Consider the following 16,458-nt stretch of genomic DNA (forward strand, 5'->3'; position numbering starts at 1 on the left):
ATGGTGAGAATTAAAGAGGAGCACGACTTCATTGGAGTCGACCTCATGCATGTTGAATATGTGAAATTATTCCAGTTATTCAATCAAAAGGCCCTCGACAAACAACTCCTCGCTTGCTACTGTATGTAAGTATTACTTGTGTAATTAAGTCTCTAGCTCAGCTCGTTCATTGCATGTATATATAATTATCCTCACCATATTATGCAGATTGAAGATCGTCGAATGCAAAGAAGGAAAAATCTATGACATTGGGTTCATTAGCCCAAATACCATAAATGAATGATCGGTACAAAAAAGAGTTAAAGATACCGAGGAAAACTTGCTAAAAGCGTTCCTTCGACATCAAAACAAAAGGGAAATGCTCTTTCCTTACAACTTCAAGTGAGTGTTGCTGTCTTGTGCATATTCGGTTTCGCTTACTTGAGGTTAAGTACTGTAATTTATGAGTTATGCGTGCGCAGGTTCCACTTTATTCTACTATGCATTAAGCTTGACAAGGGAGTAGTAACTGTCTTAGACTCGAGACGTAAAGATCCCAAGGATTATGCGGACATGACTTCAATGCTCCATAAGTAAGTTCAATCAATACCGGGATCATATCCGCAACTTTCATTCATTTCCTGGTATCAAGTAATCATTTTTCTTTGCCTGGCAGGTTTTGGAAAAAGTTCACCGGAATGGTCCCCGGTCTGAAGAACGAGCTGCGATTTACACACCCCAAAGTAAGTAGTACTAGTTAGTTCCGCGCATCTCTCATTGATTCTAGTTTCAATATCATTATCATGCTTGATTATCAGTTTGATTAAACTCTATTCTCGTAAAGTGTTTGTGGTAGGCCTCCGGGAATAATTTATGTGGATACTACGTTTGCGAGTTCATTCGCAACTTGACCACTGAGCAGGGCATAACTCGAGAGCAATTAGGAGTATGTAAACAATATTCACAATTTTATTTTATTACCATCAATTGTGTTGAGTTCCATTCATATATACGTATGTACCCTAGATCTGGCAGATGCGGGATGAAATCCTACCACATGATCGCATACGAGCAATTCAAGAGGAATTGGCGGGATTCTTTCTTGACGACGTCATAAATGAAAAGGAAGAATACCATACATAAATTCAATGGGAGTTTGGTGCTTAATGATATCAGGGATGTTATATTGTATATGTGTAGTAGCGTCGGATAGATATACGAGAACTTGTTGTTCGATCAAGAACGGAGAAAGAGAGGTCACTTCTCACTATATATGTTCATGATCACGATGTTGTGTACTTAATGGTTTTTTCATTTGCTTACTAGCTAGCGTCGAGTTTTCTCTTTATGTAGTAGCTACCATCGACCAAGCACGGAGAAAGAGAGGTCACTTCTCTCTATATGTAGTAGCTAACTAACACAATATGAAATCCCAAAACCCTCCAAAACCCCTAACCCCCTTTCAAAAAACAAAAAAACAGCGCAGGCGAGCTGCTGACGCGAGGCTGTTTGTTGGTCCCGGTTGGTGTTGCCAACTGGGACTAAATGTCCTCATGCTTGGGCGCCCATGACGGCCACGTGGAGCTTCTTTAGTTTTGGTTCGTAAGCCAACTAGAACTAAAAGTAATGGACATTAGTTCCGATCATTTTGTCGATGCCCTGTTTTTTACTAGTGAGTGAAAGATTGTTTTAAGATCAAAAAACATAGGAAAGGGCATCCATTTCGTATGACCCATCGCTTCTTCGAGGTTATTGATGGACGAATAAGTGTTTTTATTGGTGCCGATATGTACCGGTTACTGATACATTGTCTGTTACTTCCTTCAAGATCTGTGGGGCCATTCCGCGTATAACCTTACAAACACAGCCTCATTGGTATACGGTTGTAATACGAGTGATAGGCCTGACACGTTATACAGAATACTCAATGATGGACCCCCAGTATCACATGGATGTGCAGCTTTTACATGGATAACCGTGGGTATGCACGGGAATGTATCTCGTGCACCCGCACTTCTTGTGCTACCGATGCACAGAATGTCATAGAATGTTTAAAAAATTATGAAAAAAATCTAGCATGTTAGTGCAACATCAATGTATGATGTCACAAAAATGGTATAAAAATTTGAACTATTTTTGGAGATATAAAAATGACAAATATGACATCAGCGTGATAATGGGCCAAATCTAAATACCGAGTTATGTTGTGTACTATTTAGTGTTGAATTTGTCATTTTTGTTTGTCAAGTTATGTTTCGAATTTTGACTTAGGATTTTGTGACAACCTACATTAATGTTCTCTGAGTGTGCTATTTTTTTCAAATTTTTTTGAATATTTTAAAAACACAATGTAAGTTCGGTGCACCGGTAACACCACAAGCTCCAATGCATGAGATATTTCCCCGGTATGCAGCACCACATGCACTCTTAAGTATTCTCTCTCTCTCTCTCTCTCTCTCTCTCTCTCTCCTTGCAAAAACTTCCATTTGATTTTAATGTGGAAATTTGGATGATAGATATCTCTTAAATCAAAACTTCAAATTTAATACTTTTAATATATTCAAATTCATAGCGAGAAGATCTTTAGAATAAGATACATTTTGGATACATTTGAACCGGTATTAATTTCACTGATTTAAAACAGATTTCACTCGTATAAAAAATGATATCACTAATTTCAAATGATTTCATTCATTTCTGAAAACAGATTTCACTACTTTCAAATGATTTCACTCATTTAAAAAATAGTTTGCACTCATTTCAATGATTAGTTATGTTTCAGTTACATTCAAAATCCAATTTCACTTAGTTCCAAAAACTGATTTTCCTGAAATTTAAGTTTGTTGAGTAAAATAACTTTCGCATGTTGACAAAATATAAGTTTCACGTTAACTGAAAGCACATTTCATTTAATTTTTAACCATATTTCACTCATTTGAAACAACCAATTAAGCTTATTTCAAATTATTTGACTCATTTCCAAGAAAAACATTTCACTAATTTCAATGAAAAGTTGGGTCACAATTATAAGAGAAGTCCAATTTCACTATGTTCCAAAACATGATTTCCATGAAATTCAAATAAGTATGAAATATGTTTCATAAGTTTAAGAAAATACCATTTCACATATTTGAAATATTATATCCAATATTTCGCTGGAATATGTGTGAAATTAAACATTCAAATTTAATGTGCTTCAAATCTATCCAATATCGATTTTGTTTTAAAAGTCTTAGTGTCAGTTCTTCAAATACATAAAAAGTTTCAAAAATAAAATTATTGTTTAAAAGATATAAACTATTGGAAATGTCAAAGAAAAAATAAATACATGAATTTAAAGGATGAGGGATGAGACAGATGTGACGTTTTTATATATTTGCAACAGAAAGGGGATGTCTCATGCATAGACGGTCATGCACAGGATGTAACATAATAATGAATACTCCTTCCGTTTTTAAATATAAGTCTTTTTAAAGATTTCACTAGTATACTACATACGAATGTATATAGACGTACTTTAAAGTATAGATTCACTTATTTTATTTCGTATGTAGACTTCTAATAAAATATTTTAAAAGACTTATATTTAGGAATGAAGGGAGTACATGTGTACTAAATTAAAATACACCAAAATATAAAGATGTCAGACCTAAACAACTTTTGAGTTGATAAGGTTCTATTGGTTGAAGATCCATGATAGCTACCGGCTCCGGTAAATAACACTTTGCGTTGATGGAGGAGTCACTGGATCCTCTTTCCCGCACTCGCATCATCATGGATGGATGTAAGAGAGAGTTGCACCCCGCGTTTGGTCCAATGTAGCTCGTATGCACCTTAAAACAAATCTGTCATTACATAACATCACAATCTCTTTTTCTAATAATAAAGCGTTGACTGTTTCTGTCGTCCGTCATGTCATTTTTATAAAAAAAGCCTTTAATGTTTCCTGAAATCAACCCGCAGTTCGGATTTAAGTCAAAAAAAACGAATCTATTTTGCATTTTTTTAGAAAAATCCCTAATTATTCAGGTAATAAACCCTCCCTTCGTATTTAAGTTAACCGAAACATTTTTTTCGTTTTAACAAAAGAAACCTGACTTTTCAGTAAATCAATCCAGATTATATCTAAAACAAAATTATACATATCTTTTAAACCGTAACTCCGATTTTAACATGTTATATATGAAATTTGATTAGAAAAATGTAATGAATCTAAATATGATGTTATTTTTAGCTGTTGAATACTTCTTAAATATTATTTTTGGTGCAAACTTAATATGTAGTGCACGGTCCTTTTTTTCTCTCTTTCCGGCGACGATGCGAATTACAATAAACATCCATTAAATTAAAACCAAATTGAGAGGAAAGAAAACATCGTTAACCACACATACACACCTTTGGAAAACCTTATGGAGGAGAAACAACATATTGCTCATCTTATTCCGAGTGACTGTATATTAAAACGCGTTTTAGTTGTGTGAGCACTAAGGCCATCATCTGCAACACAAATGTGATGCCATGTAAAAATATATTGCATTCAGAGCGTGTGTTATTTTCTCTTCCGTTGCAATGCACGGGCTCTTTTGCTAGTTACACCTAAATCTATCTTCAGGTCGTTTTCAACGCGGACCGGCGAACCGCCTGTATTCGGACCGCACTGTTCGGACCATGGAAGTTATCTATCACGGGCTTGTATCTGTTCGGACGCTTTTTTTGTAAATTGGAGACAAATGCGTTGGGGGGAGGGGGCTTGCGGGAGTCCGGACACGCGGAACGTAGGACTCCGACACTCTCGGCCTCACTTCGCCCCTTCTCCCCCTTGCTATGCATCCGCACCCTTCACCTCTGTCGTCGTTGTTGCACCTCTTCGAACATCATAGATGCATTGCAGGACGTCCGTGACCAACACATACGCGGTCGTTCGCCTTTACGACGAAGTTGTCCACCCTGTAGCCGTTTGTAACCAACTACACTCCGTCCCCCTGTCGACGAGCTTCACGGTGGACACCATACCCTATAGGTGTTCGGTCAAATGCCATTGAGTTTATTTTAAAATGTTATGCCACCTTTTAGAGTACGTAGGATGGTGAGTTACTCGACTATGAAGGATGAGTTGTTGTGCAATGCGTGGTTGGCACTATTAGCAGATTTCATAGGCAAGAGCGATAAGATTTCACGCACGAAAGCACACTATGTCTTACGACATGTACACATTCAACCACGCAACGTGAGATAGTTGTCGTATCACTGGCACACTATCCATATCAGCGTCACCAAGAGATTCGTCAGCTCGAGGCAAGGTGACCATTGCACGCGGCAGAGAACAAGATTGTAAGTTTTGCTTTCTTTTGCTGCAACTTGTTGAGTGGCTTATTCTCTCAATGTTGGTTTACACATTATATGTCGCTAGCACCCATTGTCATGGTGTACCACATGATAGAGAAACAATCATTTATGTGCTCACACTGTTGAACAAAGTTAAAGGGAGAGTATGTGGGAAATCATGGAAGGCTGACCAACGGCGCAACCTTCGCATTGACTCCCGCGGGAAACGAGGCGATGAGGACGACGAACGCATGCTAGCACTGACTCGGCGGGTCCACAACTGTTTTGCACCGAAAACGTTTTCGCCGGCGCCCCCGGGCACCCCCGAGCGCGCTGGGTTTGGCCTGGGACCGCAGGGACCATTTTCGGTCCTAACCGACGAAAAACGGGCTCCTCGTGGCGTGACTGGGCCGTTTTTTTCTCCATCGGCGAAAAAATGGCCTGTGAGGGCCAGTTGGGGGCGCGGCTGGAGATGCTCTAAACCAATTCAAACAACCCAAAAGCAGGCTATTCACGAAGCACGAAACACCATGACCACACAACTCCTAACTCGCAATAATCGTAGCTCACCACACCTACACAATACAAAAAAACCTGACGAGAACACCAACAACGATGACTCGAACAACCGAAGTCACATCGATAATACAAGAAATTGAGCATCGACCATCATGAAATTGCACGCACCTTTCCATTGGCGAACACACTCGCCACATCAATATCCTCAACCACATGCACCTTCGACCCGAAGGACTCACAAGACACATGTGAATGCTCACATGACAAACATGAATCATCTCACTCACACGAGGTCATTAGTGAGTCCACCTCCATGTGCTTCACTCACAAAAGCGAAGCAGAGATGAGACATAGCTCCCTAATCTCGGGCATGATTTGCAGCACCGGAGCCACGAGCATGGCAATGGACTCATCCTGAGTGGTAGATAACACATGGGGCGAGGCAGACATCAACGATGAAATGTCCTCGACACGGGGGAGAAACAACCATATAACTTTGCCTCCGTGTCCTCTTCGAAGCAAACACCAACTACAATAGGAGGACGTCACGTCAAAGCAGTCTGCAGCATAGCCGACACAAGGAAGAGTCTACTCCAAACATCCTCCTCCCCGCTTCAAAAAGCTCACAACCTGCATGAGGCAGCCTTGTGGTAGCACAATCCGAAGTACGTTAGAATGCAATGTTTTTGAAGAGTAGCAATTTTGAGCTAAAAGAGTACTTTTTACAACGCTAAAGAGTTTGTTTTTAAATATTGAAGAGGTTATTTCTATCATCGGTGTTGCATTCTTATAATAAAGACCAATGAGCATCTTAGATCCAAAAAATATTGAGTAAAACAAAGGCCAATATAATGAATAAACAACTGAACATAGAACAACGAGTATCCTCTATTCTTAAATAGCTACAACACATTATCTAATTTTCCTAGCCATGCAACCATGACATATAAACAAGTATGCATGTAAGACATAAATAACATCTTTTGCATTACTCTACACATGTAATGGTGCCACATCATCAATTCATGCATATTCGTCATAAGCAGTTTTTTGCATTAGAATTCGTCCTCCATATTTTGTTAGAAATTACATTTTAACTATAATTTTCACTCTATTTTTATATGCTTTATATTTTATTTTATTTTTATAACAAATATTTTATTGTTTTAAGCTTACATTCGCTTTCTGTTATTTTTAGATTTTTTATAACAACTAGTTATCCCTTTTTTAGCAATGTTACCACAACAACGCGCGGGGCATCATCTAATATGTTCAGATTAAGTGTTTTTTTAGCAACACGTTCAGATTAAGTGTGTGTGTGTGTGTGTTTTTCTTTTGAGGGAAAGATTAAGTATGTGATAGGGTGGATGGGTATTTAGTTGCTCCTGTTGGGCTTTTTGTTGGGAGCTCCTATTTGTCGTTTAAGCGCTAGGGAAGCTCCCTAGCGCCTACGCGCCGGCGCTAGTGGGACGGTCCATCTACATGTTTACATTTGATTAAAAAGTAAAACAAAACTATGGAAAAATGTTAGAAAATATGAATTAAGAAATAGAATTAAAAGAGAGATTTCATCAACTTGATAAAAAAGTTCATCAAATTTTAAAAAATGATTTTGAAGAAAAACATTGATTTTGAGAAAACTTTAAATTTGGAAAAAAGTCATCAAATTTAAAAAATGTTCATCAATTTTGTGGAACTTTCTGTAAAAGGTAGCAATTCTAAATAAATTTCATCGATTTTGAAAAATGTTCACCAAATTATGTAATAATTTCACCAATATGAAAAAGTTCATCCTTTTTTAAAAAACTTCACCGTTTTTGGAAAAAAAAGTTCACGAAATTTAAGTAAATAAAAATAAAAAGGCAACACAAAAAGAAAAGTTGCTAAACAGATCGGCTCAGCTTGGAGGGTTTCAGAAGCCCGTTTGCAAAGTGCACAGTAATGAAGTTTTATTCGTGTTGGGCTACTTCTTAAGAAAATGATGCGTGTGAAAACATGGGCCGTGTGGATCGCTGGGCTGGTCAGGCTTGCTTTCGGATCGCGGATGCTGGATTGACGAGAAACCTAGAGCTCAAGCCGGAGCCGGATGAGCTCCGCCGCGCCGCCGTCGCGGGCTTCGGGACCCGGGGGCACCTCCGTCCGCTCCCTCCGGTCTCCGACGCGCGGTCGCAGAATATCATGGCCCTGCGATGCATTTGGATTTGGTACATGGTAGTTGACTAGTTTTGTCTTAGACTGGTGCACGCCATTGACTTCAGCAATTTGGTTGATGCGTACAATGCTATGACTTCAGTATTTTGATAGATGCTTACAAAAAGAATCTCTCCTTTTGTCATGCCGCCACTCATATTCTATGGTTGTTCAACGATCAACATTTGTTGTGTCGTTTTTGATGCTTTTTTCGTAGCTATGACCTGACTTTAGTGCATCCACTCCACATTCCAAGTTTACATCTGAGCATATGCCATACAGTAGCAGTAGTCAGTAAAGGTCTGGTACGAGTCCGTCCCTTGGTTTCATTTGTGGGACTGTGAAATAATATCTATCCCTTAGTCTCACAAGCTGAAATTTGTGAGCAGTAGCTTATGCCGTTGAACTTGTGTTGACTTCAGTGAATTCAGTCCTAGAGAATTCTGAAGACATTAGTTCAAACCTGCCTAGATGTATTATATTATGATGGCGGTTAATTGTGGTGCCATTTTTCAAGTGCTTACGTTTTAGCCCAGTCTACATGCTCAAAGAAGATTGCTGTCGCCATCACCTGCGATTATAATCTGCATCTTTTTATTTATTTATTTTAAACATCCATTACCTCATGCTGAGTTGTGGCAATCAGGCGTTATGACTTTTTGGCTGCTGATGGTATCGTCTGCTATCCTCTATTAATCTAGGGAAAATTGGAACCATGCAACAGCAAAGCTAACCCTTTTCAATTGCTGTGACCTGAGTATGACATTACACTGCAACATCCAGTGGCTTACATAATAACAGCAAATATTGGAGGGGCATGCTTCTCAATCACAACTTCCCATTAATCTACGCTATATAGCTTTCAGCGATAAGGATGGCATTGTCATTAGGGTCTTTCAGGTTAGCTTTTCAAACCTACCTATCACCTAACTTTGTTCCTATTAGAACTTCATACTTCTTCTTTGCAGGAATATTGCCATTCCATCACCAACACTGCCGCCCATTGATTGTGTTCTTCTTTTATGTGGGTAGCATCATCATCAGTCGTTTCCTGTGATATGTAAGTGCAGTATTAAAAGGCGTCACAGAGTGCACCCATTTTGCTGGGTCTTCTCCATCTGCATTCTTATGTTCTTAAGAGGTGATATATCGGGTTCTGTTCGGGTGAAAAAGCAGGCAAAAACTCTCATTCTATAACTCCTCTACAATCCACACAAGGACGCTGTGCTCAAATCTCTTGGATGTTATGGACACAGGTAAGGTACTTTATTATAGCTGTAATCTTCATTCGTTTATTTGGAGACTTTGTGGTGGGACATGGCAGTAAGTGCTCCTGGGGAGAACATATTATCCTTTTGCCAAGAAGATTTCTGTTTTCGGAGTATAAGAAAATTATGCTTTGCCACCATAAGGATTGCAATTTCATGGTTTTTAGGTGTCTTTGTTGATTGATATACTCAGGCAGAAAAAGGCTGTTGCCTTTACATCTCTAGTTTAGTTAGTTAGAAAAATAGTCACGCTAGAAGAGAAGCACCAGATGATAATGCCAAAAACACATACAGGTCTACTCTGAGTAATCGTTGAGTAGCTTAAGCCTTCTACTTATGCCCTTACAATGATTTTGGTTATTCTGAAAAATCTTCATCTTCAGGAAAATTCTATGCATCTGCTCCAATACGTCACACTGTTTTTAATATTATGTAATTATCTCCCATATCTGAACAACAATTTGCATTGTTGTTGTCTGCTTCTGTTGGATATGCAGTCATGTTGATAGTACCTACTACCGATTTTAGCCAAGAGGATTCCATGGCGTCTAGCAAGGCTATAATGGAGCGTCAAACGGCTCGCAGGGCCCCAACCAATATGACACAGATACTGGAATCTCTATTTGCCAGTGTCAACCTTGCTAAAGACCTCACTGTAAGGTGCAGAGGAAGAGCGCTGCAACTCTCAGATGATGAGATGCAAAGCATAGCACATGACCTGGAGAGTGTCATTCAGAACATATGTGATCATCTTGGCAGGATATCAGCATCAGCACTTGGCAGCAATGCTTACTCTGACGTGGCAATGAAGTCACACTCAAGGAAGGGCTACACCGATGTTGCTATGTCCATTAATGCAGTGACCGATATGCCCAATAGGAGGTCTGTCTACGACAGTGGCATGCCGAGGCTGGTGGACTTTCTGCAGGGAATGTACCATGAATCACATGAATTTGGCGGGCAGACGTTTAACTCTCTCCCGGAGGTCACAGAATATGTTGAGCCTCTGTATGATGGATTCTTCTGTCCACTGACAAAAGAGGTGATGACTGATCCTGTGATGACAGAGGGGGGTGTGACATATGACAGGAGAGCGATAGAAGAGCATTTTGAGAGGTCTGCAGACAGTTCGGAACCTGTCTGCTGCCCTGTCACAAAAGTTCCATTGCAGAGTAAGGCAGTGATGACTAATGCTTCCCTGAAGAGCGTAATTGCAGAATGGAGAATGAGGAATGAGGCAATGCGGATCAGAATTGCGCGAACTGCGCTGTCACTATCGACTACTGAGGCTATGGTTCTTGAGGCCATACAAGAGCTGAAATCGCTGACCAAGCTGAGAGAGAAGAACAAGGAGCTGATGCATAAGATTGGTGTCACCAAGGTCCTATCACGTTTGTTGGACAACCACAATGAACAGATTCGGCTTGAGTCATTGGAGCTTCTGTGCTTGCTAGTTAAGGATGAAGAAGGAAAGGTAAGCAGGAACTTTTCGCTTGTATGTAAACTCATCTGCATTTTAGAGTAGCATACACAAGTGCATAACTGATAAGCTGCTCAGCACCAAGTCTGTGTTGCATATTATATTGAAATTTCAACAATTGCTGCATATTACAGGAAATCATTGGAAAGACCAAGGCCATTGCCAGGACAGTTAAGCTGCTGTCAAGTAGTACTGTTGATGAACGGCACGCAGCCATCTCTTTCTTGTTAGAGCTTTCAGAGTCCCAGTTATTGCTGGAGAAGATTGGTTCAACTGCTGGAAGTATTCTGATTCTCACCACAATGAAGATTAATGATTCTGATGATCCAATTGCTGCCGAGAAATCCGGAGCAGTCCTCAAGAACCTGGAAAAGTGTCCAAAGAACATCAAGTACATGGCCGAAAGTGGCTACCTAGAACCCCTTTGGAGTCATCTTGTTGAAGGTATGCCTCTGGAGGAATTTCATTGTTTGGTTTATTAAAATGTGTTATTTTAGTTATAAGCACAGTAAGAGAGCACATTGCTATGTTTTCTTGCAAGTCTGACTGTATTTGAACCACCCAGATTTTCAAAAAGTATAAACCCTCTTGCCATTTAATAGTTGTTTGACTACAGCTGCACACTTTAGGATTGTCTCAACTTATGACATAAAAAATAATGGTTTTGAGACTCAGGGCCTTTTGCTCCTGTAATCAATTGAACTTTAAGCTGACATAGATTCCAAAACAGGTCCAGAAGAGGTGCAGATGGAGATGATCAGCTACCTAAGCGAGTTGGTCCTATACCAGGAAGTCACCATTGAAATCACTGAGAGTACGTCGGGCGTCCTCATCGAGATGGTGCGCAGCTGCAACACGGTGGTCCATAAGGCAGCGCTCGATGTCCTGGTCCAGCTTTCCTCGCACCACCCCAACAGCAAGGTGCTCGTTGAGGCAGGTGCTGTCCTGGTCATGGTTGAGGAGCTTTTCATACGGAAGATAGATGACGAACCCGAGAGCTACAAGGCCAAGGCTGCCATCGCCCTAGCCAACATCGTTGAGTCCGGCATTGATCCAGACATCACCGTGGTGAACAAGGAAGGCCACGTCCTCACGTCCAAGTATTGCGTCTACAACTTTGTGTGCATGCTCAAGTGCTTCATACCCGATGACTTCAATCTCAGCATCATCCGCCTACTGCTTGCGCTCACCGCATTTGCCAAGCCCCTGGATGTCATGGTCTCAGTGGTCAGAGAGAACCACCGCGGCCATGCCATTGTCGAGCTCATGAGCTCCCCAATGGAGGCACTTAGCATTGCTGCGACGAGGCTGCTCATCACTCTGTCAGCGCACATTGGCCACACCATCGCCGAGAGGCTCTGCAAGACTCAGGGGCAGCCGGGCAGGCTTGTCAAAAGCATCAGCCACGCCAGGCAAATCACTGAGCGGCATGCTGCTTCGGTGACGCTCCTCTCAAGGCTACCACACCGGAACATCTCGCTCAACCTTGCACTCGTGCAAGAGGGCGCCGTGCCGGTTCTGCTGAGCGGGATAGAAGAGATGCAGAGCAGCGCAAAGAGAAGGAGCCGGTACGCGGCACAATACATGGAGGGTCTGGTAGGCTCGCTGGTGCGGCTCACCGCGACGCTGTACAACCCGACCGTGCTGAAGGAAGCCATGGACCACAGCTTGGCCTCGGTGTTCACCGAGCTCCTCACCGGAGCTGCTGGAAGCGCTGAGGTGCAGCGGCTCGCCGCCGTGGGGCTAGAAAACCTCAGCTACCAGTCCATCAAACTGTCGCAGCTGCCACCGGAGGAGGACCCGCGGCCAAAGAAGAAGACAATGCTGAAGCGCCTAATGACCACAAGGGCGCAAGGCAACAAGAACCCCCAACACCAACAACCCGTCTGCCCGGTGCACCGGGGAGTCTGCTCCACGGTGACATCCTTCTGCCTCCTCGAGGCCGGCGCCGTCGAGGGCCTCCTCGTCTGCCTCGAGAGCGACAGCCCCCGGGTCGTGGAGGCCGCGCTGGGAGCGCTGTGCACGCTCGTCGACGACCGGGTGGACGTGGACAGGAGCGTGTCCGCCCTCGCCGAGCTGGATGCCCCGCGGCGCGTGCTCGGGGCGCTGAGGCAGCACAGGGAGAACGTGCTGTGGCACAGGTGCTTCTGCATGGTGGACAAGTTCCTGGCGCACGGCGACGACCGGTGCGTGAGGGAGGTGACCGGGGACAGGGTGCTGCCGGCGGCGCTGGTGAGCGCCTTCCACAAGGGCGACGCCGGTGCCAAGCAGGCCGCCGAGGGCATCCTCACGCGGCTGCACAGGATGCCCGACTACTCGGCGACCTATATGTCCGTGGAGATTTAGAGATTCCTTGCCATGCTTACTGCTGGTGATCGATTAAAACAGACGCATGTTGTATATTTATATAGGGTGTTTATAATTGCTCGTTTCATTTCCATCACTGTGAACATGTGAACCACAACCTCTGGTTCTGGTATGTATGCACATGTGAATCAAATGAATGAGTTTTTTTGTGATGTGGGGCTGAGCACCCCCTCTGTTCTCTGTATGCACCGCTGCTCACTACCATGCCATCTTGTGTACATGGCACGGTGAGCTGTTGTGATCTTCATGCTCTCACTCTTCTCACTATCAATGAATGTCACTCTTCTCGGTACCAGTGAAAAGGTACACAAGCTTTGGGTATTCATGAAAAAACTAGTTTTTTTTTTTTTGTGATGGGGATGAAAGGATTGAATTGCTGGCGTGATCCGTAAGCAGATAATGAAAGCTCACAAAATGTAGACCAGCGAACAGATGATGCATAATCTGCTGCAAAAACACTAAAGCAGAATATCACTGTTTTTTTTTGCAAAGAATATGTCACAGGTTTTTTATTTTTTTGAGAAACATATGTCACAGGTATAAGAGCGGATCAAGAGCTGGCCCAGTCACCCTAAGAAGAGTTGGCCCAAATACCGTAAAAAAGAGAGCTGGACCAGTTAAGTCGAGAGTGGTAAGCCCAGCCCGTTTATATCTTGGACGACCCGTTCCCCCCCCCCCCCCCCCCCACCCTGCCGGCCGATATGTACCCCGCAGTGACAAACCCTTGGCTCCTCCAAACATTGGAACCCTAGCCGCCGCCAGGCACAGCTCAGCGGGACACCTCTCAGATCTCCATCTTTTGGTTATTTTTTCCGTTTATTCATAGCTTTTGCTCGTATTTGGCCACTTTTGAGTGCTAATTGCGAGAGTACATGCTTTTCTTTCTATTGTTTGTTGGATTTGATGGTTTTGTTAGGGTTAATAACTCGCACCATTAGCCCCCTGCGCTGTTGAGTTCCGGAGCAGGGAAAACTGCGGGAAAAGGGTATCTATGGGTGCAAAATCAATACTGTTGGACGGGGGCTATTTTTCTTCTGTGGAAGCCAGCGATTTTCCTCAGAATCAGTTCTTCTGTCCACATCGCATCACATAGGTGTTCCGTTGGTTTGGTTTCGTCTGGTTTGTCTTTTCGATCATCTTACGGAGCACATGATTGATATTGCAGTTGCTTAGAAGCGAAATGAGGAGGCGAAATCATCTGAATTTATTCTGTGGATTTTACCTATATGGTCTTCAAAGTTCTCTGATCGCTTCGTGCTCGAATCTCTCATGTGTGGCTAGTTGTGTTTGTTCACCTTAGTTCTATTACATGTCTTAGCAAAGCAGTCAACACATCTGAAAGCAATCAACACGTTTGTATTTGGCGCCTATCTAGATTTACCTTGCCACTTTTCTTATATATTTTGCAATATGTGTGCACCCTTTCTTGGATTTTGATGTTGCCCGAGTAGAAATGTGCATGTTAAGTTGTTCTGAAGCAAAATGAGGAGGTCATATGATCTGAAGTATCCGATGCTGATACATCCATATATGGTCTTCAAAGTTCTCTGATTGCTTACTTGTGTGCGTACAGCCCTCGTCTCTTCTTTGCAATGTGTTAACAATCTTTCTTGAATCTTGATGTTTACCCAGGAAGAAAATGCATGTTTTAAGTTTTTTTGAAGCAAAATGTGGAGTCCGTATGATCAGAAGTATCAGTTTTATGTGTGTTTGCACACTTTGTAAAGAAGTCAGAATTGTTGCACCTTTGCTTTGTTTTATCCTGCTTTCTGACCATATTTGTGGGATATTTTTACATTGGTGCAAAAAGGAAAAGCTGTTCCTTGAACAGCAGCGGCCAGACAACCGTAGAGATAGATCCACAGATGAATGGCTAATCTGTTGCTTGTCTACTAATTCTATCTCACATTTCTGATGGTTATGTTCCTGTATTGTAGTGTCATACTATAGTTTAGCATTGCAGAAATATCCCGTATGTAGGGTATATGTTGCACCTGTGTGTTCTATTGTCCTGCTTTCTAGCTGTGCTAGTAGGACATAACACTGGTGCAAAAAGGAGAAGCTGCTCCTTGGGGCAGCAGCGGCCAGACAACCGTAGAGATAGATCCACAGATGAATTGCTAATATGCTGCTTGTCTACTAAATCTATCTCACATTTCTGATGTTATCTATTATTTAGCGTCATAGGATAGTTTAGCATTGCAGAAATATCTAGTATTTGCTCTCTATATTGCACCTGTGTTGTATTGTCCTACTGTCTACCCATGCTAGTTGGATATAACACTAGTGCAAAAAGGAAAAGCTGTTCCTCCGAGCAGCAGCGGCCAGACAACCGTAGAGATAGATCCACAGATGACTGGCTAATATGCTGTTTGTCTACTAATTCTATCTCACATTTCTGATGGTTATTTTGTATTTAGCGTCATAGGATAGTTTAGCATTGCAGAAATATCCTGTATGTGGTCTTTGTGTTGCACCTGTGTGTTGTATTGTCCTACTTTCTAGCCATGCTAGTTGGATATAACATTGGTGCAAAAAGGAAAAGTTGCTCCTTGGGGCAGCAGCGGCCAGACAACCGTAGAGATAGATCCACAGATGAATGGCCGATATGCTATTCGTCTACTAAATCTATCCCACATTTCCTGTGTGCAATGATTTGCCATGTTTGTCAAAATGCTTGTTAAGCTGGCTGTCCATTTTGTGTCAAAATGCTGCTTGTTTCAAATCTCTATGCATTGTTTGCTGTTTTCACTTGTGCATCTGTAATGTGTTCATTTCTGCTTTTCTTATTATGACGATGGGATGTTAAACATGGTGCACAAATGAAATGCTGCTGAAGCAGTGGCAGCCACATAACTGTTCTTAAACATAATTGTATTTCTTGCAAAATGCAAATCAGTATGTAACCATATATGGGTCTTTAAAGTTCTTTGATTGGTATTTTTTCTTGCTTCATTGGTAGCTATATCTCCTCAATGTGTAGCGGTGATGCTTGAACAAAATGAGGAGACTATATGATCTGAAAGTATCTGCTGTTGATACAACCATACATGGTCTTCAAAGTTCTCTGATTGTTTATTGTAGCTTGTAACTGCACATGTTGGGTTTGTTATGTTGTATGATGTGGCTATGTGTTTTTTATGTTGTATGATGTTTCTTTGATAGAAAAAATGTGTTTCATGCCAATGAGGTTGTATAATCTGAAGTATTTAATGTTGATACAACTATACATTGTCTACAAAGTTCTTTGATTGTTTCTCATGAATTGTGCTCTTTGTAATAAATATTTGCTGCACTGGCATTTTCAAGGAAAATGTAGTACTTTGTTTT

At 41.8% G+C, this 16,458-nt stretch overlaps 1 protein-coding gene and 8 non-coding genes across 11 annotated transcripts; all 9 read left to right on the forward strand.

The window, feature by feature from the left end:
- Nucleotides 1–7,898: 7,898 nt before the first annotated feature.
- Nucleotides 7,899–13,280, forward strand: LOC123401919 (putative U-box domain-containing protein 42). 3 transcript variants are annotated; one of them, XM_045095784.1, is made up of 6 exons: nt 7,899–8,913; nt 8,982–9,073; nt 9,190–9,269; nt 9,779–10,755; nt 10,896–11,205; nt 11,492–13,280. In XM_045095784.1, the coding sequence occupies exons 2-6, from the start codon at nt 9,036–9,038 to the stop codon at nt 13,105–13,107; spliced, it is 3,021 nt and encodes a 1,006-aa protein (XP_044951719.1). In that variant the 5' UTR covers nt 7,899–8,913; nt 8,982–9,035; the 3' UTR covers nt 13,108–13,280. The 3 variants fall into 3 exon arrangements, with proteins under 3 accessions (XP_044951719.1, XP_044951720.1, XP_044951721.1); XM_045095785.1 differs by having other exon boundaries at nt 8,982–9,269; XM_045095786.1 differs by having other exon boundaries at nt 8,902–9,269.
- A 1,022-nt stretch (nt 13,281–14,302) lies between these two features.
- Nucleotides 14,303–14,380, forward strand: LOC123406566. The gene has a single exon (XR_006612238.1). It is a non-coding gene; the product is annotated as a small nucleolar RNA R160 (small nucleolar RNA).
- A 224-nt stretch (nt 14,381–14,604) lies between these two features.
- LOC123406564 lies at nt 14,605–14,684 on the forward strand. The gene has a single exon (XR_006612236.1). It is a non-coding gene; the product is annotated as a small nucleolar RNA R160 (small nucleolar RNA).
- Nucleotides 14,685–14,867: 183 nt separating this feature from the next.
- LOC123406685 lies at nt 14,868–15,039 on the forward strand. Its single transcript, XR_006612344.1, has one exon. It is a non-coding gene; the product is annotated as a small nucleolar RNA snoR143 (small nucleolar RNA).
- Nucleotides 15,040–15,116: 77 nt separating this feature from the next.
- LOC123406684 lies at nt 15,117–15,286 on the forward strand. The gene has a single exon (XR_006612343.1). It is a non-coding gene; the product is annotated as a small nucleolar RNA snoR143 (small nucleolar RNA).
- A 72-nt stretch (nt 15,287–15,358) lies between these two features.
- LOC123406687 lies at nt 15,359–15,526 on the forward strand. The gene has a single exon (XR_006612347.1). It is a non-coding gene; the product is annotated as a small nucleolar RNA snoR143 (small nucleolar RNA).
- Nucleotides 15,527–15,599: 73 nt separating this feature from the next.
- Nucleotides 15,600–15,769, forward strand: LOC123406688. The gene has a single exon (XR_006612348.1). It is a non-coding gene; the product is annotated as a small nucleolar RNA snoR143 (small nucleolar RNA).
- A 354-nt stretch (nt 15,770–16,123) lies between these two features.
- On the forward strand, nt 16,124–16,204 carry LOC123406565. The gene has a single exon (XR_006612237.1). It is a non-coding gene; the product is annotated as a small nucleolar RNA R160 (small nucleolar RNA).
- Nucleotides 16,205–16,304: 100 nt separating this feature from the next.
- Nucleotides 16,305–16,384, forward strand: LOC123406567. Its single transcript, XR_006612239.1, has one exon. It is a non-coding gene; the product is annotated as a small nucleolar RNA R160 (small nucleolar RNA).
- Nucleotides 16,385–16,458: the final 74 nt, after the last annotated feature.

The sequence above is a fragment of the Hordeum vulgare genome, chromosome 6H (assembly GCF_904849725.1).
Source record: "Hordeum vulgare subsp. vulgare chromosome 6H, MorexV3_pseudomolecules_assembly, whole genome shotgun sequence".
NCBI classification, from domain to species: Eukaryota; Viridiplantae; Streptophyta; class Magnoliopsida; order Poales; family Poaceae; genus Hordeum; species Hordeum vulgare.

What these genes read in the sequence shown, in the direction of transcription:
- LOC123401919 (XM_045095784.1), top strand. Translation starts at nt 9,036, where the DNA reads ATGTGGGTAGCATCATCATCAGTCGTTTCCTGTGATAT. An exon ending in CTTGGATGTTATGGACACAG is followed by an intron (nt 9,270 to 9,778) that starts GTAAGGTACTTT and finishes TTGGATATGCAG; the next exon opens with TCATGTTGATAGTACCTACT. An exon ending in TTGGAGTCATCTTGTTGAAG is followed by an intron (nt 11,206 to 11,491) that starts GTATGCCTCTGG and finishes ATTCCAAAACAG; the next exon opens with GTCCAGAAGAGGTGCAGATG.